Raw genomic sequence first — 26,597 nt, forward strand, 5'->3', positions numbered from 1 at the left:
CAGTGGGGCAGAAAGACAGAGACTTTTACAATCTTGGAATCATCAATACCTCTGACATAGCACCTCCAGGTGAGGGAGGGGAAGTATCAGAAGGTGCTGTGGTGGAAGTCTGTTACAAAAAACCTGGTCAAGATTAACTGGAACAAGCTTCCTTGAAAAAAACTTGCAGAAATCTCCTGAATGGAAGCTTTTGTCCTCATGGGAGTTATCTCATCCTCTGTCTGTCCTCTCCCTTTCTTGTTCCTCTGGTGTTTCTTCCCCATATATCTATTCATCATTTCCATTTTATGTTATCCACAAACCCTAAACAGTGACACTTGTTTTAAACAGTAAATTATGAGGACCAGGAAATAATCCTCTGAACCACTGTCAGACCAAGCTCAGTGTATTTAAGAGTTTGTGGAAGAGTTTTGCTACTGTTTTCATTGCAAACATATCACTGCCACTATTCAGAAGGGTAAATGACTCAAGAATTGTTCTATTCACACTTTTCTACAGGCAAAGAGACTAAAGAATTATTATTATTTCCCCTTCATGTTCAAACTAGCTATTGATAAAAAGGAATGAAATATCTCCCAGAGGCTCATAAGGTGATGACATTAAAAAAGTAGCCTCAGCCAGTGTTACTATGCACTATTTATTATCAGGGATGGTACACCCCAATTTTGTGTAAAAACCAGAGATGACTGTGGTAACATTGGCAATAATGATTGGCACTGCTTATCTTGACTAAGGCAATTAATTTCTAGAATTTTTTCAGTTGGGCTTATGCTTCAGAGAAATAATATATATTAGCATAAAATATTCTTTACTCACCTCTCTCTTCACTCAGCTGAGGCCCTTCTTCATTAGCATCACCTGTCAAAAAAAAAAAAAAAAAAAAAAAAAGAAAAAAAAAAAAAAGAAAAAGGTTACTGGGAATACCAGCAAACATCTTAAATGAAATATTCCATGTTTGAAATTGCCCATATCTTAGTTTACCACCTCCTGTTTAACATTTTGCATCAAAATCTGGAGCTGGATGGGGAGGAAAGTTTTGATACTGGTTACTACCACATACAGGTAATGAAAAGAATAAAGACAGGGAATAAAAGTCTACATAATTTACAAAATTCTGCAAATAAAGACAGGCATAATAAGAAATTCCATTCTCTTTCCTGCAGAGTTTTTGGTTTACTTGACAAGTTTCAGTTTGCTTGGTTTCCCTGGAACAGCTGGCTATGTTAAGAAGAGAACTAGATACCCCACTAGAAAACCACATAAAGAAGTTACTAAATATTTGCCAGACAGGAAAATTGGTTTAAGAACAAAATGAATCTGTGAAGACCGAACTTGGGCTAGCTAGGAAGAGATAATATTTAAGCTTAAGATGAAAGATAAGGAAAGAAGATTCCTTTTGCAAAAAGTTCCATTTTGGTAGCAAGGGAATTTCCTACAAGTTGTTTTGCTGAGTTAAAAAAAATTATCAGCCTTAGTTAACACCTTGGTAATTCAGTGTCCCACAGCCTCAATCATCTAACGGAAAGCTCAATGATCACAGATGTCTGTCAATTATGTTCCTGATTCATGCAGATTCCATTTGTATCCTTTAAACAGAGATGCTGAGGGACTTATTACCAGAGCCTGTAGGGCAGGACAAGAGGGAATGGCTTTGAACTAACAGAGGGCTGGTTTAAATGAGATAATGGGAAGAAATTCTTCATTGTGAGTGTGTTGAGTCAGTAAAACAAATTGACAGAGAAGCTGTGGATGCCCTATCCCTGGAAATGCTTTGGAAAATCTGGTCTAGTGGAAGGTGTCCCAGCCCTTGGCAGAGTAGGATGGAATCAGATGGCCTTTCAGGTCCCTTCCAACCAACCATTCTATGATGTGGGCATGTGCAAATTCCATAGCAAGCCCACAGCTTCTGTGTGAGGCTTAGTATCTTTCAAACTGGTATATGTGCATATCACAATTGACCACCACATGAACTCCAAGGAGCTTTGCAATATAATAAGCAATACTAAATGGAAACTAACTGCAATATTCAGGTCCAAATTTACAGGGTTAGAACTTTACATCAGAAACTCTGCTAAGATCCAAATGCTGTGACTGGCTATAAGGATTAAGCTCTGGTCTCACCAAGATTTGGAGTCTGAAACTTTATTCTAATTACCATGAGAGCAGAAAAATTGGTTAATAATAGAGGCCTCTCCTGGGAATTGTAATTAATTACAAGTATTGAAGACAGGAGTGTAAGAATTTTCATGATTCTGAATCTTCAGTAGATGGATCTGCATCCACTCTTTTCCACTTTTCTTCTCATTCAGACATGATCTGGAGAGCAGAACTTTCAGAAAGCACTAAACAACAGCAGATTACATTTCTCTTGAGTACATTTTATTCTGGCCCAAAGGACTGAAAAAAGCCACTGCACGTTTTACTTCCTTGCTTCTTATTCTTCAAACAATTGCTTTGGAGGTGAAAAGGGCACATAGGCCTCTACTGTACAAATATAAATTTGTACACTGTCATGATTTGAAAGACAGGTGTTTGCCAAGGAAGGCAGGAACCTCCCTTGGAAAGGAGAATATGACCCGATGATGCTGTTGAGGCAGGACAGGAATGAGGAGACTCTGAGTTAGAAGGCTGAAAGAGAAAAACCCTGATTTATTTCAAAATGTATTGCTCTTTATAGAGAGCTTCCTTCAGACCAATTCCATTGGTCCTGAAGTGAAAACATATCACACAGTAAGTGACTCACAGTGGTAGACCTTAACTATAAACAACGTGAACAACAAGAGAGATAAAGAACCTTATTTCCATTCTTTTCCAACAGATTCCCAGGCTTCTGTTTCTCTCTTTGACTGAATCTGAGACCTACAACCCCCTTCCCTCTGAATTATTATAAATTTGAAAGTAAGGGGCTTTCAGGCAAAGAAATGGGAAAGGAATGACAGATCTTTAGTAGTATGCACAGGGATAACGAGGCAGACAAACACAGCCAGCAGCAGCACCAGCCACCACCACGAACACAGTGCCTCTCCTGATAGCGAAATGACCTCTAGCAGGAACCTCAGAAACAGCAAGCAGGAAAAAGTGGATCCTGGCGTAGTAAACAAAATGTATAAAAATTCTGCAGCTATAGCTGGAACCCCGGGCTGTCCCAGCAGACAGGGGAGAGTTTGGAGCTCTAGTGGAGCAAAAAACCCAGAGCAATGGCAGAGAAGCCGTAGGGCTGTGCAGCAGCAGCCCCGCTCCTGAACAGGGCAAGGAGAGGCTCCCTCAGATGGGGCAGGGGCTCAGGGTGCCCGGTTTTCCCCCAAGGCACTGGAATATCTGTGGTGAGGGTCGTTTGTTTAGTGAGGTCAGGCATTAATAAGGGCATTGTCCCAGTGCATCCGCTGCTTTTACAAGCAGAGCTCTACTCCTGGATGGAGAAGGCAGCAGTGATGCCGTGTGAAGGCTGACCTAGAACAGAGACTAAACAGAGCTAGAGAATAAAGTGGGTGTTTATTAAGAGGTCTCAGTAGATCCACCTTGGGCAGTGCAACTTAAAATGGTCACAAAAGTGGACAACCGGTCATGGGGTCTCACACTTTTATAAGTTTTGGTCCATTAGCATATCGGAACTAAATGTCCAATTATAGCTTTATCCCATGAAGTCCCATCCTTCTTGTTTTCTCTCTTCAGTCCACTGCTGTTCATGTTCTTGGGCCTGAGATCGGGATTGGTTGCCCTTGGGTCCCCACATGGAGAAGGAATTGTTTTGTCTCCCTACTCTGTGAGAAGAGCTCAGTATCCCAGCCCACACACTAAGCAGAATAGAATCTAAAAACAGAAAAGCTAAAACCAGAGGCATTAGCAGGAGACAAAACCCCACAGTGGTGGCAAATTCTCCCCACAGCAACTGCAGCCTCTCTCCCCCTCGGGAGTGAGAGTGAGAGCTGGAGGCTGTGCCCAATCCCTTCCCCCAGCCCAAAATCTTTTGGTAACTGTGGCCTTCCCAAGAGAAAACCCCTCAGGTATGGGAGTAGCAGCCAGCTGCACCCCTCCTCTATGGCTACATCCTTTTTCTCTCTTATGTACCAGTTGTGATTGTTTTTTAGCAACAAAGGGGAGAAAATATCCTAAGCAAAAGAAAACAAAAGGAAAATATTCTAACCCCCAACATACGAACCTTAAGAAGTTTTGACAAGTAATTTTTAAGATAAGAAAATGAAAAATATTGTTAAAGCTCATGGGAATTCTGTCATTGGCTTCAACAGAGCTAGGATTTTCAACTGGAGTTCTGCTATTCTTCAACAAACTGCTCAGAAAACATTTGGCAACGTAGAGATTATTAATTACTCAGTTTCCAATAACATGTTCTTTCCATGGAAGCATTTATAATGAAACCAGCATGATAAGGTTTCAAATTAATCTAAGATATGAGACTAAATCTGCAGAATCTTAACATACATGGATCACCTGGTCTTCGGTGAAAGTTCTTAATTATAGTTCTGTAAGTGACTTGGAATATGAAATTCCCAAAGCAACAGAATAGTTTCTAAGCTAGTGATAATGGACACAGACAAGAAATCTGATGTTATTAAAAAGTAGGGAAGTCATTATGCAATGTAATTATGAAGAGACAAAGACTGCTTTTGTGAACTAATTTTGAATTAAAGGCTGGATTTTTATTTTTTTTTTTGGAAAAAGTACCAACAGCTTGCTGAACGGCAATGAACTCTCTGCATCATTTCTGAAAATGGAAGTTGGGCTCCCAATAACTTGGTGATACAATCTCTGAGGCATTGTGGTGTGCCTTTAAAAAATTTACCCCAATCTAGGTATGAATCTGAGTTTCACTTTGGCACACAGCAATCCCCAGCCACTTCATGTGTCCATAATTATTACTCTCACTTATTAATAATTATGTGTCCATAAGTATTCCTCTCAATTATTAACCCATCTGGTAGAAACATTTCCCTGTTAAATATAAAACATTCTCCTTTACTGGCCTTGGTGTAGCCAGCTGAAGTGATAAACACCACGTTTAGCTTACAGAGCTCTATGCCAATACCAATTATTAGACCTAAAAACCAGTGGTTTAGAAGTCTGTACCCAAAATGCATTCACTTACCTCCTGAATAGGATGATATTAAGGGCAGTTTCTTGGTTACTGGTTCTGAGTAAGTAAAAATTTTTTTTTACTGAAGCGCTACGTGCCTAATATAAAGCAAAATCAGTGCCAATTTACCATAAATTAGATTTGTTATACCTAATTTTGTTTTTCTTTTGTTTATTTAGTTTTTCTAATTTTTTTACTGTTTTCCTATACAATATCTTATCCCATCTGGAGGAAGCATTTAAAGGTTTGTTTTGGTTTGAAATATGCACCACAGACAGTCAGTCCCAAAGAAAAATTGGATAAAACCACAGGAGAACCTTAGAGTGAATCTTTGACAGCAGCAAACATTTCCTTAAATACATCTTGTCAATATTTCTTGTCCAAACTCCCCCACTGGAAAGACCAGAGGTGAGATCCTCTGTACCTCTCACCCTCACTTGAGAGCTGTTGAAAAATAATTGACCAGCAAAACATGCTCTAGTGTGTGTACACATCTACCCACACTTGGTTACTCCTCTGGCTGGAGAAGGAGAACAATGACCTTTCACATTGCTCCCCCATTAAAGCCCTGGGTTTTAGGAAGTTCTACCAAGATGACTTTGCTAGAAAAGGAATGACTGACCTTGCAGTCTGGAGTGAGAGGAAAACTGACAGTGACTACCAGAAAGGATCAGCTCGTCCCCAAGAAAAGTCACATCAGTATTTAGAAAGCTTAGGAGATAAAAAACTTTCTAATCCAAAATGTGTGCAAAATTTTCCAGCTTATAAATTCAGGTATACTACATAAGATTAAGGTATTAAATGGGTGATGTGTGTGAGAAGCTTCCACTCAAATGCAAAATAATTTACATTTGAAAGTCAACCTATGATTGAAAACCTCTCTCTAACTCCCAGGCTATCAAGGTAACTATATCTCTAAAGATCAGAGAGCTTTACATTTGGGAGCAAGGTGCTCAAAGCAAAAGCTTTTGTGTAAGCCACAGGCTCCCTGTTGGGGTCATGCACATACCTGTGGCTCTTTCATTGCCCTATCCCTTGTTATGTGCTGAGCTTTGGGAAATGGAATAATTACACCATATCTGCTCTTACTGATACAGGAGAAGGGGATGCCTTCTGTCAGATCCTTTTGTTTTGCCTTTTGCCTTGCTGGTCAGGTTGTTTCCCTGTCTCCCTAGTCGTGGCATACAAGCAAACACAAGCGAGATGGCTAAAATCATCAATATGTGTTAAGATTTATGTTAAGAACAGAGAGGTGAAAGGCTCTAAATACCACCAGTAATCCCCAAAGCCATTAAACCACCTCTTCCTTGTTGCTCACGCTTCCATCTGCATTCTCCTGCCTGTTAGCACAAACACTGCACATTGAGAAACCCTTCCATGAGAACCAAATCTGTGCTGCAGGAGGCTGCTGCTTTATCTGCCTTCAGGTCCTGCATCCTGCTGTCACTCCCCAACAGCACTGCATGCTGCTGGCTTCTCCCTGCCTCCCTCTAATCTTTCCTCAGCTGCTTAATTGCATCCTTCAGGATTTTTATTTTTACTGAGCATTTTCTGCAGTTTCCTGATTTCCAGATATTTCCCTATTTCTAGTCAAACTACATGTCTCAGTCTCCTCCTCCTTGCAACTGTGGCTCCATGTCCTGACCACAACCAGGAGAGAACTGGGAGGGCACTGTGGGAATGGATAAAAATCCCCTCTGCAGCTTGTATGAACATCCCACTCTCCCAAAGAGAGCAATGAGATGGGCACAGCTGTACAGGAGGCTGAAATGACAGGTTGGTGATCATAGTGCTGATGTCTTAAAATAGAAGCTCACACCAAAAGAAACCCCCCAAAATTTCAGCACTGAAAGCTTCAGCCATCCTCTTGAGCTTATTTGCAATGCAAAAATAGGGGTCTGGTTCAAAGTGTTTCTACTGTCAAGCAAGTATTCCATGATCTGCCTGCACTATTTATTTCCATTGGGATTACAGAGAAGGAGCAGCACAGCAATATCACACCTTGGAGGAAAATGGATCCCATTTCAGGTCAGTCTTGAAAAACTTCTTCTGTCTGTTCTCAAGAGCAGCCAACAATGTGGGCAAGGGTACCCACCTGAGACAAACCCATGATAATACCAGGTTTCCAGCAGCTGAAAAGACCAAGCAAGTTTTTGCTGTCTACATTTCTCTCTCCCACACATTTCTTTCCAAAATTTGATCCCAAAGCTTCCTACCTGACTGCATGATCACCTTCACAACCTTTGGGAGATTTATGATAGTATTTCATTTAATCACTTGTTTTGGTGGCTTGCAACCACTGCTGATAACCAAAAGCAGTGTACAGGCTTTATGTCCACCTTAGCATAAGAGTTGCTGTATCCAGTGAGCCACACAGGAAGGTTTCTTGAGGCCAAACATACATATGAGGCTTGCAATAACCTATGATATCCCAACCTCTTTTGGTTGTTTTGATTCCTCCAACTCAGTTCTCCACTGGGGAAATGTGACAGAAAATAGCACAAAAAAGGACAGTATTTTCTTTGAGGAAAAGCAGGTTCGGAAATCTCTGGCAGATAAGATCAACTAAAGCAGGCCTGACTCTTTTCTCCTCTCCTAGTAAAAAGTTATATTTTCTACAAAATATTTTCTCATCCTCAGTGCTCCTAAGATGAAGAAAAAAGAAGAAAAAGATAAAACAAATAGATCTTTAACAAGAAAAGGTCCATACTTCTGCTTTGGAAGTAAAAATAGTATTTCTTCTGGTCCTATTTCTATCTTTTCATCATGCAATCCTGCCTTCAGAGTATACTACATAAACCTCCACCTGATACTGAGCAATTTTCATTAATTTTTTTTTGTCCAATTGTAAAGAAACTTCCACTGATACACTCTGTACATTCTTTCCTGTGTTGCTTAGTTACACCAGTCTCACAACACTGGAGCCTCACAGAATGTAGAATATGTTTGTAGTTTTTGAAGCCATATCAAATAGAAATTCTTACTACCAATCTCCAAAAAAGTTTAGGCACTGCAGCTTTTTTGTCATCACATAGATGACCTCTTTAATGAACTGTATCACCTGATCTGCTATAAAACACATAGCATACAAAGCATATGAACCTCAGCTGCATGCAAAGACTATGCAGTAACTGCTATTCCCACACTGAGGGAATTGGACAACCTTAGTCCAGTGAAGGAAATGGTACTCACACCAGCATCAGATCTGGACTTCTATTTGCCAGATGCTTCTACCTTACATGAAAGGAACAAGGCACTCCCTGGGGAAAGAGGTATCAGGTTTCATAAAAAACAACAAAAAAAAAATCCAAACATATTCAGTATTTCCTCTCTGGCCTAAAATACTGAAAATAACAAAGTTTCATTCACACAAGTGCTAAATTGGATGTTAATCTAGTAGTCACACACAAAATGGCATGTTTTGCATACAGTCATACATTTGCAAATACAAGCTGCTAACAACATCTCATCATGCTGATACAAGCTGCTAACAACATCTATGGCAGAGGCAACCAAATGATACAGCTATTGTAAATGCAGGTGAACTCAATGGGAAGAAATGACAATGTCTGACTCAATTCAGAAGGCTGAATGATTTCTTTATTACAACTATGCTAAAATACATTCATATACTACATAAAAGGAGGATACTAAAACTACATACTACTTTCTTTGACTCTAACACAACTCATGACCCTCTCTCCAGAGTCCAGACCCAAGTGGGTTGGATTGTCCATCAGGCTCAAACAATCCTCACCAGAATCCAACCAAGCACTCACTCCAGGTAAACAATTCTCCAAACACATTCCACATAGGAAAAACAAGGAGCAGAAATAGAAATTGTTTTCTCTTTCATTTCTCTCTGTGCACCTCTATGAAAAATCCTGAGAGGGAGAGAAATGTGCTTGCCAGACAACCCCAAATTTAACTGCTTCCTTGGAAATATGAAGCAGTTGAGCACATGAAGTCATTTGGAGTATGTGGCCAGAAAGGACTGGATATTTTTGATGATGACATTAAATGCATTTGGAATGCTTTAATGAGATGCCACAATACCCAACAGAGTAGGAAGAAAAGATCCCTGATCAAAGATATATTCACATAATGTATTATACAGAAAAAGCTGCTTGCTCATTTTCTGGTGCAGGCATCCATGCGTGAAGGGCTGAGTACAGAAGAGAACAGCAACACACTTCTCCCAGTCACTCCCTGAGCCTAAGGTTACACACAGGCCATGAAGATTAATAGTTGTTGTTGCACCAGTCTTCTGTTGGTTGAGCTAATCCTTTTTTAAACTGTATTTAAGACCTGCAGGCTCTGCAGCACTTTGTATCAAGTACTCTTAGATCCTAACCTGTATGTTGGGTGGAAAAATTACTTCCTCTTGCTTGTTTTCATCGAGATTCATAATTTCCTGGCACACCTTGCACTCCTTGTGTTACAAGAGTCCATACTGACCTTTCTAATTACCAGGCTCATCATCTTCCTGTGCTCCCCCATGCTGTTGTCATGCACAGCATCCTGATCCTTGCATCTAAATGACCCCTGTGCCTTCAAGGGCATCCTCATCTACCTGCCACTTTGCTGTTTCAATGCAGCTCCTATCCAGGTGTCTCCCAGGAACTGGAAAGCTCATGGATTTGGAATGAGTGGAGAAATACACAGAAACAACCATTTTCCCAGGCTTCTGGATGAATTGTAGGCTCTGTTGTCAGTCTCAAAGAAGGAGACAAGAAAAATCCCTTCAAGATGCAAAGAAGCAAAGAAGATGAGCCTCCATTTAGCAAAGCAAAAGCTCCTGACAACAGCTCTTAAACAGGTTCTGGTCCCATTGCTGATACATGCCCTGTTCCTGCTGCCAGCAGGAATGAGGAGAGGAACAGTTTTCCAGACCATAGTGCAGACAGTATGACAAGCCTCTCTCAAACCATATTTTTAGGTGACCAGTACTTGCAATACACAAAGCCTAGAGCAATTCTCTGTCAGCAGTTGGACATAAAATAATTCTGATTATATCATACCAGGAAGTTTTATTAGGATTCAAAAGGAAGCAGGAAACTACCCATAAACTTTTTTTTTTAGGTTCTGGAAACCCACTGCTATGTTGGAAGGTGATGGGAATCCTTTCTTGATCTGCATATCTCCTAAGATGCTGAAAACAGTATCTGAACCATCAACTCTATACTCTGTCCTTCTAGCATCACTCCTGAGCTTTACCACTCTCCTGCACTACATTGAGATGTTGGCAAAATGGGCAAAACTGACAACCTCAATGAGTGGTAGGACTGGCACAGTCTTTCACCATGGCAAGTATAGACAGAAAGTCATAGAAAAATGTTGGTTTACAGTTTTATGAACACACCTAGCTTTAAGTGACTTTGACATTTTCTGAGGTAAGTTGTTTTCAGACATGTTTCAAAATGGACAAGAACTTTATACATGGTGTCTATTTTAAATTTTTGAGAACAATTTTTACAACAACCTATTTACACTGTAGGGTACTTGATCAGAGGACAAAGGTGCTGTGGGAGAGAGCTAGAGCAAAGGCAATATCCCATTTTAGTGCATAGGCTCCTCCAGCTCCCCCAGATGGGCAGTGCTTCCCTGGAAGCCTCTACTCCTGAGGGCCAAGGGACCATCAGGAGAAACAGTGGGGCTGTGCTTCTACCCAGCTGTTTGCAACCAAGTCCTTCAGCAAGGGGCCTTGCAGGAGCCATCTGAGTATGACATCTTCCAATAGAAAGACAGTTCAAAGGGATACAGAGAGCATTTTGCACCCACCTGAATCAGTGTGCCATTATGTCTCCAAACTGACTGCTGGCTTCCACCCACCAAAAATTCCTCACTCATCCCTGCCTCAACACAAGACTGCCACAAGACTCAAAACCTGAGGGGAATGTTAAATGCTGGCATGGAGTCCAGAGCAGGCTGGATGGCTCTGACTGCATAAATACTGAGGGGTACCCTGCTATGCTTTCCATGGCTGGATACACAGCCATGGAAAGGAAAGGGATGCGTGGTCATGGCACAATCACTACCTGAAAACCCAAGCAGGATCTCCAAGGGACAAAAGTTTTTTTTGATTTCAAGAAATAAAAGTACCTTAAGCAACGCAATACAACACCTCCATCACTATGGTGTGGGTCTCAGATTCAGTCAAAGAAAGAAACTGAGAGTTTCTAGCCAGGCAGAAGCCTGGGAAAGAGCTGGGAAAGAATGTAAATAATTCTTTATCTCTCTTGTTTTTCACATTGTTTATAGTTAAGTTCTATCACTGTGTGTCAAGCACTCTGCAGCAATGGTGGTGGATTGCTTTCACTTCAGAACCAATGGATTTGATCCTTGTGAAGCTCTGTAAAAAAGAGCAGTGTATTTTGAATAAATTGGAGTTTTACTCTCAGCAGCCTTCTGAGTCAGAGTCTATTCATTCCTGTCCTGCCTCGACAGCGACACTATGGTGTTGGGGAAGGAAGACAGCAAACACCACCTTGCCAGCTTTGTGAGGGAAAGCAGTGAAGACAGTGATATGATGGTCTGACTGCTTCCAGTTTCACCCTGTGAGATCACAGGCATTCATCAGCTGTGAAGACAACAACTTGGAAAACGCGCATGGAGACAGAACAAGCAGCTGCAACCAAAACCTTCAGGATGGCCCTTATTGATCAGGGGAAGAAAGCCAAAGAGATATCAAACTCCTCCAAATCTTACTCCCTAAGTTCTGTGGGGCCCCATTGGCCTTTGTACTCCAGCCTGAACCAGTCAGAAAACCAAAGCCTTGTGACTTATGAGGCAAATCACTACCCAGGTGAAACCTCCCATAAAGGATATTGGGCACTTCCAGTTAACTGCTTGGCACCTCTCCACAGAGTAAAATAAAGCCCATGGAAAATATTTTGTGGAATACATTCAGGTGATGAATTATGGAAACGAATTGGCTCATGAACACTGCAAATGCAAATAGAGAGGCTAAATTTATCAGATGAATTATCCATTTGATACTGGATTACTTGCTGAGGGCTAACTTATGACTCCTTTGCTCAAGCAGAGGATTGCTCCAGCCCCAGTGCAGTCTGCCATAGTAAGCAGAGAGAGCAATGCCTCTCAATACCAGTACAGAAATGACACCCACTGCTTAGGAGTTCGCTCACGTATTAGTGCAGAGATTGGCCTTTTCAATACAAAGGCCTTCATTCAGCCATTTAGACAGTTTCCAATTTGATTCCAAGCCTGGGAGATCTCTTAACAATGAATTTCCTCTGCAATTGTAATATATTTGCACAATTTATGCACAAGCGGGATGCTGTGCACCCTCCTGAAGTAATAGGAGAATTATTATAAGGCAGTAGCTCTCATCCATATGGTTTGGGTAGGGGAAACTGTGTTTTCATCAACCAGGATGAAAGCAGAAAATGCATTAAATATCATAGCCTGTAACAGAGGGGAGAAAAGGTTTTCTCAAGATGAAGCAATCTCTCTCTCTTTTTCCTAACATCAACTGATAACGGCTCAAAAATGAAACAAACAAACAAACAAACAACTCCCCAACAACAACAACAAACTCCTGGGCTCAGCATCCTTTCATTAGCTCTAAAAGGACATGAGTCCAAAAGCATGCACCTTCCATCTATAAACTGGCTTTGTGAAAGTCCTTTTGCAAATGTCCTTTCTCTAAAAATTTTTGCAATGTTTTAGTGAAGTAATTTTGTTACTCAGTTTAAAGTACCAAGAAGTAACATAACATTGGATGCTGCAGCTTCACAGGGCATCCCTTTTATAGCACTATTTCTAAAAAACATTTTCAGAAAAAAAAAAAAATGTTTTTCCTCTCCAATCCATTGGTAACAGGTGGTAGATTTAGAAATACTTTAAGCATTACAATTGAAGATAAACCGTTTAGAATATATGACAGCCACCATGAAAAATAAGCATTTGCCAAAGGTCCTTACAAGATTATCTGTCTGACATATTAAGTAGCTTTATGTACACAGAATACAGGAAGAAAAGAAAAAAGGTATCTTTGTTCCAACTGGCAACTGTTTACAAATGCTCTTAATTTTCCTCCTATGTATAGAATCTTAGAAGTATGTATCACTCCAAGGTAAATGTTGGCAAATCTCACTTTTCAAGGGGGATTCATTTTTCTGGTAAGTCTTATAAATATGTTTAGTTAGCAAGAAAAGTAATGTCTGGACTCCAGAGAGTTCCATTAGGAAAAACAATGCATTCCAAAAGAAAAAAGTATCTAAGTAGCAGTTCCTTTCCCAGAAAACTCACTTGTACTACTACTAGCAATGAATCCAGCAATGTAAAAGCTACACATATGAGCCAGAACCGCAGGCAAAGATATTTTATTTTTCTGAAAGACATTCTCTCAGTTTAAGCCAAAGGAATGTTCCAACAGAGGTAAAGGGAGAATAGCTGGGCTATGTCATTGCACAAAGAGATAGGACTCAATTCATAAAAAGAAAAAAAAAACCATCACTGTGGCAATGCTTAATATATTTAAACAGTGATCCATCTTAAGCAAATGAACTTGTTCTTTCTACTTCTCTTTTCTTACTAGAATATACAAAATCTTCTCAGCAAATACCCTGAGGATCAATAGGAAATTCTGCCTTGACAAGGACCCTTTACTTAACCAAACCAGGACTTTTCTGGACAGCACTGGAATGAGAACCTATGTCTGAATCAAAGATAAGTGGTGCTCTGCTCTCTCTTGGAGCATGCTGGCTCTGGATTGGGTTCTGTAATCACTGAGATTAAATTAGAAATGCTGAGACAGTTACAATTGCTCAGTTACTGCACAGCTTTCCTGCACTGCTAAGACATGACATTACTTCAAAGTCTGTCTCTTCCCTCCATATATTTAAAGTTTGAAAATGACAAGACTCTTGGCAGTTGTCTTGATATCAATATTATTACTTGACTAATTTCTTCGGCATTCCACTTGCAAAATAGGCCTAATGATATGTTCAACTAATGGAACGATTTCCCTATATCTATATTCCACTTACTCTAATGCACTGAGGTGTAATTCTAGCTTCATTTCATTACCACTTTCATTACCTAGCTCAAGCACTTGCATGTCTTTTTGGATTTATTAATGCAGTGGGTTTAAAGTAATAATTATTTATGTATATAACTCTATGAATATATTCTTCTTTCTAAGCATTTTTGTCCACATCTATTAAAGTAGATATATTTCATAATATTTCTGAATACAAGATGAACTTTTAAAATGTCTTGATGCTTTTTCTCTAAGCTTAAAGCAATACCTCAGTGTTATTCTCTCCTGTGAGTGTTTAGATAGTGTCCTAACAATTTGAATTTACAGCAAGTCTGTCCTTAAAGACTTTAATTTCACTAAATTAATAGATTTCCTTTAAACCAAAACAAAACCACCAATTTCATTAATTTCTTCCACAGTAAAAATATCAGGAATTTACTGCCAAAGGTAGAGGCAGCTGCTAACTCCTTGACACAGAACCATGTTAGCTAAGTCTTCTGTGCAGGAAACCAGTCCTGCAGAGAGATGGGATTTCTCTACAGTGAGATTTTATTAATCTAATCCTACAATAATCTATCTGAATTTCAGATACTGAGAACTAAACTTTCTCTGGACAGTTGTAAATTTTGGATTAACCTTTTTTATAGCCACATATGCAGAACACTAGATTTAGAGGGTCCCTAACATGATCACCTGTCTGTGGTCACATATCAGAATCCAAATTTTTGTCTGAGAAAAAACCCCATAAAACCTTTGCATAGATGAGAATAAACATACTTTTAAAGCTACAGTATGGCAGATCATCTACATAACGGGGTGAAATGAAATTATATGTTTTTCTATAACAAAAGAGCCAGCTGCACAGATTCTTTGAAGACAGGACTTCAATAATGTCAGGTTTTAAAAAAATCCATTTAAAATAAATCTTCCACTTTGCTGTCTTTCTGCCTTTAGGCTTGTCATGATACAGCTCTGAAGCATCTTCTTGTCTCTCAAACTTTCAAACCCAGGTGGGTTTTACATTTATATAAATAATACCAGGCTTTACAGCACAATTTCCAAGGCCTTAGAGATGAAAGTGAGCATTAATGATCTTGATTTGTTGACAAATTGATGCTATATATTATTTTCTTACTTAATCTGAAGGGCAGTAACACAGCCAGCAACAGTAGGCAGGGTACTGCCACTTTATCCTTTGGGTTAGTCATGCTGACAAAAAGTAAAATCACTCAATGACTGGATTAGATATGAATACAGCTTCTTGAAATGCATGTTATGTATGCTTCAGACAAGAATATTATTAAGTGGTTAGACATCATTTGATGCTACCTGAATAATTCAATAGGTCTTTAAGTTTCAGCTGCCAATCACTGAGAACTGGTGATTACAAAGTCATCTACAAAAAAGCATTGTTCTAGTGAGATGAGACCAAAATATCACAATTTCCATGCTACCAGACAAAGCAAAAGGAAAAAAGCCACTAAGGCTACAGTGACAACAGAGTCCTGTGAAATTAATGGAACTCTGTTCACACCAATTACTCCACGACCATTTCCACTAGGACAGCATGGGGAGTATTGGGAGATAAACCACTAAACTCTGGATCTTTTCACACACAGTTGGACTGATGTAAGCACAAAGCAAAATAAAATGGGAGGAATTTTAGGGTTGCTAAAATTACAGAGAGCAGATTTCTAATAACGTAGGATAAAAATAAATCACAGGTTTGTAGGAGGAGGGGGATTAGCAAATTTGCTATCCACCAGGTTTCCTTAAATCTAGAAAGCAACCTCCTGTGTGGAATTCAAGATGAATGGCTAACATTTCCCAAGTGCTCCAATGAGAGCCATTTTTCTCCCACTCATTCTTACACTTGGACAGCGCAAGTTTAAAGTCCTCATTGAGACCCAGTTGGACTCTAACCCCTGCAGTATCTTTTCAGACCCAGAGGAACCTTTCCATCATTGTTAATGAAAGACCAAAGTCTGTAAAAAGTGTATAGAAAAGCAATATACGTGTATATATGAGCTATATACATTAGTGCAAATAATTTCCTTCTCAAGAGTCAGGTGAGCCATGCACCAAGTTTTGGGAAAAGATACACATATAGCATGGAATGAAGAGATTAGCTGTGCTGAGCATGCAAAAGTAGTATTAGATGTAGCTTAAATGGTTCACACATTTTAAATATCTGCATTTGTCTAGGATCAGAGCCTCTATGTGCAGCTGATCTTTAAAGAAAATTCATATTTTCAGTATTTGGCTTTGGAAAGAAGAAAAGATGTCAACTGTTGCATTTTTTTCTGCATGCTTTTTTAAAGTCAAATGGTGCTTGATTACTGTACCTACCTAGAGGGAAAAACTCGCCCATTTTCTTCTTGAAAATTTTGTAGTCAACCTCCAAAAAGACGCAGAAGATGATACGATCCACCTGTAAGAAACAAAACGATTCACAGTGAAAGCATCACAATCATCCATATTGGCAACAATAGTCAATAAAGACAAAGAAACTTTTAAGCCAATGTGCTTTTATGCTTCAGGCAAACAAGAAAACAGGGCTGCACATCTTGACTTTATTGTACATCTGTGTTGTAATTTATAATATAACCTTTGCAATCACAGCTCACAACTGTATTCTTTGTTAACTGCCTCTTGTTTATGCAAACTGCTCTCAAGCACAGTATAAATGACTTTGGCATTCCAGATGAGAACTGGGATGCAATGTTTGATGAAAAAGTCATGTGGGGACTTCTAATAAGCATACAGAAGAGTAAATGGGTAAGTAAGGAGCTTTTTTTCCAATCCTTGTCTGACAAACCTATTTGCAAACCCATTTAGTATTTTAAAATGGCTTTAAGAGGTTTCATGTGGTTTTAATTTACATGAAACCACTTATTCTCACTGTAATACAAATAGAATGCAGCAGAAACACAAAAGCTGATTAGATGACAGGTAGCACACAGGGTAAATAAAACATTTAATATGCCATCTACTTAGCGGGGCTGAGCATATCAATGAAACCACAGCCCATAATGTATGCACCACCCACCACTAAGTTCAAATAAATTCTTTTGGGAGATCACTGTATGTGAATAGCTTTTCTGAAACAGACCAAAAATAATTAAAAAGCTAAATAAAACAAAACTACGAAATCTAAAGCCTTTAAGGCTGAAAACCACCCAGACTGGACTTTAGCCTTGCAATACCTTTGTGTTATTTATTTGCATTTCCCAGCACAAAATGCCTCTGTAGCTGAAACCCAGCTTGGAGGGGCTGGGGAAAACAAAAAGACCCTCTTACAGCTGAGCTGAGGGACCTGCAACCCAGCAATCATTTGTTTCTGAGATGTGCATAAGAGGCTAACCACAATGAGATAAGGCCCAAGCAATAGGAAACTTGGCATCTTATGCTGCCACAGTGTCTCCACAGGCAATAGGACAAGCTGTCACAGCAGAACTCCTCAAGAGTGCCTTTGCATGTGCTAGAAGGACCATAAGCCTCCCTCCTGCAGGGAAACAGTGAGAGGAATGCTCTCAAGATGTAAATTCTTTCCCTTATCTTCAGTAGAAAATGCTGTCCTTTTGCTGCAGCTGGTCTTAGAAGTGAAGTCCAAGCCTTCAAAGATACCATTATGCTGAACAGCTCAGGATGTCATTTTTGAGCTCACTTTGGCACAGCCTGGTAGGATCCAGAAGGGAATGAGAGCAGGCAAGCACTGGTTATGCTGGAAAATACCAGCAGCTACTAACCAGGACATCTCAGAGCAAAATGTGATGACAAAACCTTAGCTGGGATGATGTCACCTGAACGATCAGACTGGCTATGTAACATCACAACTAGCAATAGCACAAGGGGTAAGGGCCTCAAGTTGCACCAAGGGAGGTTCAGGTTCAACATTTGGAAAAATTTCTTCATTGGAAGAGTGGTTAAGCACCAGAACAGGTTCCCCAGGGATCTGGTGGAGGTCCCATCCCTAGAAATGATAAAAAAATGAATATATGTGGCACTTTACACCATGGGTTAGTGGGAAAAGTTGAATTCATTCAAAAGTTGAACATGAGGACCCTGGAGATCTCCAAGGTTACTGATTCTATGACACTCTATGAGACTGAAGGTACAAGTTATGCTGGTGTTAAGGAAGAAGGAGGCTCGTGAGCAGGAGAGAAAGCAGCAGAGCAGGGAAGCCTATCAGCAGATTTTTCAGCAAGAAAACTGCCTGCTGCTGTCTGCTCATATAATGCCTACAGAGCCAAGCTGTTCTGTGCATCCCTCGTAAACAAACCAGGCTGGATCTTAAAAATATTCTGGACCATGGCATCAGCTATTCTTATAAAGGGATATAATAAAAAACTCAAATACTAGTTATAGGCTCAAGCCAAAAAGCCATACTCATCTCCCCACTCACAAATTCATAATGTAAAGCATCATTGCCAAGAAGCGTTACATTTTGCCTACATGAGATTTGACATGAATTTAAGGTCCCTACCAACCCAAATTATTCTATAATTCTATGGTTCTGCCTAAGGTGGATGCCTTCAGGAGGGAGGCTTTAATCAGCAAGTGCTTACTTGTGAAAATTTGATTAGGATATTGCTGGGGTGTTGCTAGATTGTCATCTTCTCTCTCTGCCTTGCAGATTTTCAAGCATTAAAAGTGATAGGCCCAATGAACCAGAACAGATAAAAGAGCAAGGACAGAAATGTATAAAGCAGAGGAGGAAGGATATTCCTATACAGAGAAGTTTCTGAGTCTCTATATAGTCCCATATCCTCTGCTGAAAATGTTACAGAAATTTGCCTCATTCTGTATACTCCAACTTCTCAAGATGTTCCCTTTTTATTTATTCAGTGCAGCTTGCAATAATAAAACTTCTCCATGAGAATTTCTACTACTTCTAATATAATTCCTTAATTTAAATAGGGAATCTCTCTAGAATTGGCAGACTATTTCAAAATTTCTAGCCTCCTGACTGTACACATCCTATATATAAACCCATTCCATTTCTTCTTGATGTGTGAAAAACTGCTCTATTTTTAAGTATGCATAAGATATTGTGATGACAGCTGAAATCCTGTATTTATCTGATTGCATGGCATGTGTTGGCAGATAGTAAATCTGAAATTAACCCCTATTCTATCACTCTGCCAGTTATTGGCTATTTTATCTAACATCCCAAGCTAAAATAACTTGAGATTTCATAGGGAAAGTAATCTTGTCCTCACTATGCCCATTCCAGCTACAATAAGGAAAGGATTAATCCAAGTGACTATCAACCTGCTTTTCCTGCTGGCCCACAAAAGCTCAGCAGGATTTTTGGGACACATAGTTTGGAAATCCACTTCTTATTCAACAAGGAAATCTCTTCTCTCATGTGGCCTGGAAATGCCAGCTTCATTAGAGCATCACACCACCCCTCTAGAGAGGCTCAGGAATAGCCCCTGTGGGTTCCTGATATGCCCAGATGAGACCCCAGTGCCTTTTGCAGGAGCCCAGCTCCTCCACTGCTGCCCAAGCACCACTCAACTGCAGCAGAACTGCAAAGGAGTTCCAGGTTGAAGGTATTAAAGCTCATCCATGATTGACAGCTCTTTTTTTGAAGGCTGGTGTTAAAATCAACCATGCCCTGTCGGAGCCTGATTAAATTCTGCTCGCTTTGCAGCTATGAATAGATGGATCAAAGAACCCCAAAATCAAGAGCACTGCAGCACAGGGAGAAGGGAGTTAAAATGCATGAGCTGTTCACTTAGGCACCTTCACAGCTCAAGGCTGTGAGTACATTTGATTGTTTTGGTTTTTTTTTTTTTTTTTTTTTTTTTACCTTGGGCCCTGCTTTCCTTGCCGTATTTAATTTTGATGGGAATAGCTTCCAGGTGGTTTTGTTAGCAGCACCTGATAAGAATTAGTAAACTTGTGAAGGGGTTACAGGACTCAGGCTATCTTTTTAGAATCACAGAATGGTTTGGATTGGAAGTAACCTCAAAGATAATCCAGTTCCAATTCCCCCATCATGGGCAAGAACACCTTCCACCAGACCTGATTCCTCCAAGCCCCACTCAGACTGGCCTTGGACACATTTTTTTGCACTAGAATGGACCCTAACACCAGAGTTTTAGAAGGACACAGCCATATCTCATGAACTGAAAATATCTTCACTAGTGTTTTCAATTAATGTGATATGAATATAAAAGCACAGTTGGTCTAATAGCAGCACTGATCTTAGTGCAAAGAAAATAACAAAGAAGTTTCTTCCTGGTTTTTGATATTTGGGCTTTTGTTAGTTGATAACTTTGGGAGCACTTCACATGTGAGTTTTCAATTTATTGATGAGTTCACTCACAGACAACTGATGGTCTACGAGAGCTCCATGGAAGGCTGGGCAGGTGGGTGCTCAAGGACATGTACAGGAATGATGGAAAGCTGCTGAGGGTCCCTTATCCTAAAGGTCCCTGCCCTCTCCTGCAGTGTGTGGGAGGACACCACATGTTTACATGCACATCTCTGCATGCAGGTGCTGCTATAGTAGGAATTTACAGCTATATCTGTATAATAAAGATAGCAATTCCTTACATGGGCATACAGAGAGAGGATAAAGGGGAATGGTTTTAAACTAAAGGAGAAGAGATTAAGATTAGTTGTTAGGAAGAAATTCCTTACAATGAGGGTAGTGAGGTCCTGGCCCAGGTGTTGCCCAGAGAAGCTGAGGCTGCCCCATCCCTGGAAGTGTTTATGACCAGGCTGGATGGGCTCTGAGTAACCTGGTCTAGTGGAAGGTGTTCCTGGCCCTGGCAGGGGGCTGAAATGAGATGAATTTTAAGGTCCCTTCCAAACCAAGCCTGTCTGTGATTCTCTATATATTTAGCATCAAAGATATATCTATGTTTTTATCTCAGCTCTTTTGCTGTGGTTTCAGGCAGGCTGTGTGATTCCTCTAGCTTCATTTCTCTGTCTGGGGACAGGAACACCTGGCTGTGCACCTAAACATTGCTTTAAAGAGTTACTGCCAAGCAAAATCCACAGGACATGCCAAATGCTTTCATTGGTATAGCTGTATGCATACCCAAGTAACGAGCTGGATATATCAAACACAGATCTGAAGCAAAACACTGATCAAAAGGCTTTCTAGACTATTTTATATAATGAGTGTTTTCATGTCATTGCCACCCCATGTCCTAACAAAATAACAGCTTGCAATGAAAACAAACCTAAGCACTCCCAAGTATTTCATGCATGTCTCCAGCACCAAGACATTTACCTAGCAGGAAGTGACTGCTTTTTATATGCATCAAAAAGTTTCATCATCACGTAAATCTTACCAGAAAATACACAATAGAAAAACAATGAGAACTTGCATAAAATGTTTCCCAATCCTACATCAAATGAATGATAACACAGCACAAAGAGAAGGAAGCAGCTTTTTGTTCTTTGTAGGTGTAGCAAATCCATGCCATGAAACACTCCTGCCTCATCCCATTAGGCCCTATTGTCATAAGGCAACAGTGAACACCAGAGGCTTGCAGAAACATTTTTAATTTATCAAAATTACATGGATTTAATTCAAAACTCACTGAAGCAAACCAGAGATTTTTTTCATTGACTTCAGCATTGGATTGGCACCTATAATTTGTAGTGCCAGACAGAAAATTTGCCTCCTCAAGAGTTCTTCTGATACAGACATTTAATTATCCTAAATGTCGCATTCTCCAAGATATCCTCACCAGGGACAGTTCAAGGCTGCCTGAACCCCTCAATATGCCTTGACTACATTGCCTGTAAGAAAGGAGCTCTGAACATTCCAAGTTGTATGGGGCTTTCACCAACCTGGTCTAGCAAAAGACTGCCAAGGCAGGGAGTTTGGAATGAGATCACCTGTAAGGCCCCTCCCAACCTGAACCTTCTTATGATTCAACAATGTTGGACATTTTCCTTTGTTTGGACCATGATTTCATGGGCAGCCCTGTTAGCTTTCATTGCCTGGCAAAACTTCCCTTGCAGAGAGCAGTGAGAACAAAGCAACCCAAGTCAGGTTTTCAAGGTATGCTTTCAGAATCAAAATCTCAGCTGTGAGCAGCTCAGAATAAGGAGCAAGAGATTTTTAATGCACTCTAGGACCAGGCTCTGAGTGCTCTAGCTGGTCCCTCCACATGATGTAAAATCTCTTCTACTTTTGAGACAAGGGCTTAGTTTTCTGTTCTGAAGTTCATATCGCTTTCTTGCTTATATTCAGGGACTTTATTTGCCATCTCTTCTGTTCTTCTGACAAAGCTGCTCTCTGCCTGTAACTGAGCTGATGCACTGAACTGAAGTACAGAGACCAACACCTCGTTCTGCCCTGCTGAAGAACTGGTAGATGATATTCTCTCTTGATGCTGAGTCTCCCCTTCAGCCCGTCCTCTGCCTGATTTGATCCTCTGCTAATCCTATTGCAGCCAACAGATGGAAATACCAGCTTTGTAGAATAACAGAGCCATCTGCCATATACCTCCCAGCAGCTGTGATCCACTTTGCCAGAGATGCTGCCTTTCTCCAGCACCATGAACATCTGGCCAGCTGTCCAGATAGCAGCCTGTCTGACCAAACAGAGAAGAGAGGACTGCATCTCCCCTTGGAGACCAGCAGGGTTGATGCCAGAAATTTTCACATGTTTTCTGAAGCTGAATGCTTCAGGCCCTAGAAATACTAATTTCATAGCACTGTAAATTAAAAATCAGCCTCCTGGTATTATTACTAATTTCACAGAAACCATTAGAGCATAAAGCCTAGCTGACTGCCTGCTCCTTTTGGCATGACATCATGGTCTGTAATCACAGAATTACTCCTAAAAAGAACTTCAGTTAAGTTTTTATGGCAAATAGAAAGCTTTGGTGCTGCCTTCATCCTCGGAACAGGATTTAAGCAGGGCAGAGGTGTCAGACTGGTGATACGGTGAATTTGACAATCAACGAACTGTGTGATGATGTTCACAAAGCCATTCACCTAGCCTTAAGAGCTTTTCTCTTGGCACAGCTTCAAATCCACTGCAGGCCTGAGCCAAAACACCCTGTGTTTACTTGACCTTGCAATCATACAAATGAGCCCAGCTTCAAGCAAACAGGACATCTCTGGATTACCCTTTAATCCAGGGAGAAGTGTACTCTTTCAGAGTACTGCTCTCTGGTTTTCATGGAATTGAATTCGGAAATTCTTTAGAATACAAAGAAAAAGCCTAAATAAAAAATTACATTACTGCAAGCCGCTTGCAAATAATGGTATTAATGGAGAGTTATGATATAGCATCAAGAGTAAATACCTGTGAAGGACTGGCTGTGAAGAAGCAACTCTTAAACTATCATATTACTTAGTTAGCTATTAAAGAATAAAAAATAGAAACCATATGAATTATAAAATTATTTATGCCTATCACAGAGTGGAATGGTTTCTATGCTGGTCCTACTGTAGTTAGAAAACAGAATTAGAAAGTTATTATTAGTACTTTAATATCCTGCTTCATGATGGAACACATATTTAGCTTGGAGTGAAAGATAATTAAAAGTCCAAGGGCAATTTAGAAAACCACACCAAAATCAACTAAAACCCCACCAGAAATTTATTACCAACTTAAAATATTAATACAAACAACATCCTAGTGCATAAGGCTTTGCAGCTATCTCCGCCTCTAAACCAAAATGCTTCATTTAACATTGAAGCTCAGTAAAAATTCAAAATATGGTCAGAACATCTCTCCCTGTCCTTTGTGCCTGATCCTACAGGTCTGTTCATATTCAACAGCTGAGGGCTGTTGATATTCCCAGTATCACACAGGTACCAGACACACCAGTGCAGTTATCACTATGGCCCAAGCCTATCTCCACATAACTGAAGCACATTAAAACCCACAAAATTTCCAGTGGAGAACCACTTTGCCCACAGCTCTCAAGCACAGGTCAGCATTACAGTTTTGTGACAGTTCTGATAGATCCCTGCTGCCAGGTGAAGATTTGACATGCCCAAGGTCACAGAGAAACAAGAACAGCAGAAATAGAGAGAACCCTGGGTTTTTTCTCTCCTGTTCTCTTTTGACCAAAGATGCTACAGACCAAAAAAAAAAAAAAAAAAAAAATTCCCATGAATGGTCATATGAAAAGTTCACAAGCTTCACTGCACATCACTGCTTTTCCTCTGGTGGAAATATATTTTCAGTGCATCCATGTATTGTGTGAATCAATACTGATAAGTCTTTTTCCCTTATACATTGATTGTTTTTTAAAAGTTACTTGTTCTTTGTGAGTGAATTCACTCTGTGAATACCTTCAATACTTTTTTAATACAGTGTATTATTCAAGGGCAGGTAGAGCATTCCTTTTTGGCCTTCTTTGTGCTGAGCTGTCCTTTCTTGTGTGTGAACAAAGCATCTGCCTGACAAGCAGAATGGTTGTCCTGAAGAACCATCCTGAATCTTAAACAAGAAATTATAGCAGCATTTTCACAGGAATTCACAATTTTGTTGTCAGCCATTTAAGTATGTCCCAGTTACTTACTGCACAATTATATGACAAATAAGATGTGACAGTCCTGTAGTGGTAATATAAACACAGACAGGCTGTAAAATAACCAGTCCTTAATAGTCCACATGTGGTTTTGCTCTCAACTACAAAAAGTTTTTCATTTTCCTAAAGGTGAAAAAACCTGTAAAACTAGTCTAGGATTTAAGGGAATGTCTCAGTATATTTCTTTTGATGGTCACTAAAACTTGTCAGGGAAGGGCCAGGAGAGTAGTTTAAGAATGCATTTGTTTTTACCAAGATATCCATCAATCTGCACAATTCACTTCTATGCCACACAAACACGATGACATAAAACCCATTAATCTTTTCCAGCTTAATTCCTACTGTCCTTTGAAGATACACTTTTGGAATATCTGAAGGCGACCTCCATTTTTCACAGTTCCCAGTCATAGGGCAGCTGACACAGCCAAGATATTCCTGTATTCAGCGAAACCGGGGGAATGAATGGATTCTGATGAATGTAATTTGCTATCTCAGTGACAAATGGCAAATGGGAAGAGAGGGTGTGCATGCAAATATAACTGCATTAAATAAGGGCTTGTGAAGGATAGTACTCTGAAAATATCTGATAGGCAGTTTTACAACAACCATGCCTTATGGAGGAGATAAATCATCAGCTTACTTAGAGTTATCATTATATCCTCATTGTGGAGCTTCGCTGAATAAGATGGAATTGTGGCACACAATCAAGCAGGGTGTTGTGATCCCATAAGCCAAGTTTTGCATCACATTTTACCTTACAACATCAGTTTTTCACTATCGTTTTAGTAAAAGTTGGACTTAAATATCCCAAAGTTCCCTATGATTATGAGCATCCTAAACCTGTCTGGGCACTGAACCTGTGGTAGACTAATTCCCAAGATTGTTGTGCTCCAGCTCTTTGCTGGATTGAGGTGTCACTTTGGAAAATGCTCATGGTTTTGGTGGTTTTTGACAGTTTTGTTGCAGTACCATATAATATCTACTGGTAAAATTCCCACTCCTTCTCAAATCCAGCAGGAGAATTAGGGCTATTTGCTCAGACTCCACCACTCAAAAAGCAAAATATCTTTGAACACAGAAATGTGATCACCTCCTTGCCATTGTCCTAGTGGCTGCTGCAAGATTTTGAATACGAAACAGCCCCAGGACTTAAAATCACACAGACAGACCAAGTAATGGTACCTCCCACACTTCAGACAGGTATGAGAATCAAAAAATCACACATTTGAGTTGGAAGAGACCTTAAAAATCATCTAGTTCCAATCCCCCTGCTTCAGACAGGGATATATCCCACAAGATCAGATTGCTGAGGACCCAATACAGCCTTTCCTTGAATACTTCCAGGAATGGGATATCCACAATTTCTCTGGGCTAATTGTTCCAGTGGCTAAATGATGAGTAATTTAATTTTGAATGCTAGAGCCAGTGCCAGGAGGAGGCAGCACTGCATGACACTGGGAACCAGCAGGAAGAGCAATGGGGATCCATTTTTCTGGAAAACAAAGCTCTCCACTGCTGCTGCTCAGGCTCCTGAAGGGTGCACAATAGTTGAACTGCAGAAAAAGGGCAGGAAAAACAGTTCTTGGAAGATGATGATGGTTTAAACAACTATTTAAGCGCACTGTTACAGGCAGGGTAAAATGGAAGTCATGCTAAACTCAGCAGCAATTTTCTCACTGAGTCTGAGAAAAGGTTTCACCCCACCTCAGGGGTTGGGATACTTTCCAGCTGTTTTCATGTTATTTTCAAATTATTGGAAAGGAAATCTGGCTGGATCTTACAAAGTTGGTTGAAAATGCAGCTTTTAAAAAATATTTTCATCAAAAGGGGACAGATTTCTCCCATATACAAAATTATATAAGCATCTGAACCCAGAAAGTTTCACCTCAGGAAGCTTTTGAAAATACATGATTTGATGAAGTCTCTCAAACCTATTGTAAATGAGAGCAGTCCAGGAGAAAATTCCCACTGAATA

At 40.0% G+C, this 26,597-nt stretch overlaps 1 protein-coding gene across 6 annotated transcripts in view; it reads right to left on the reverse strand.

Annotated features, from left to right (window-relative positions):
- MACROD2 (mono-ADP ribosylhydrolase 2) overlaps window positions 1–26,597 on the reverse strand; it is an 855,789-nt gene that overhangs the window by 67,732 nt on the left and 761,460 nt on the right. For all 6 annotated transcript variants that reach the window (XM_021527840.3, XM_077781852.1, XM_021527839.3 and 3 more), the window contains 2 exons: window positions 16,449–16,530; window positions 817–858 (listed from right to left, as the gene is read on the reverse strand). In XM_021527840.3, the coding sequence (XP_021383515.1) occupies window positions 817–858; window positions 16,449–16,530 (124 nt within the window). The remainder of the gene's footprint in view (window positions 1–816; window positions 859–16,448; window positions 16,531–26,597) is intronic.

The sequence above is a fragment of the Lonchura striata genome, chromosome 3 (assembly GCF_046129695.1).
Source record: "Lonchura striata isolate bLonStr1 chromosome 3, bLonStr1.mat, whole genome shotgun sequence".
Taxonomy (NCBI): Eukaryota; Metazoa; Chordata; class Aves; order Passeriformes; family Estrildidae; genus Lonchura; species Lonchura striata.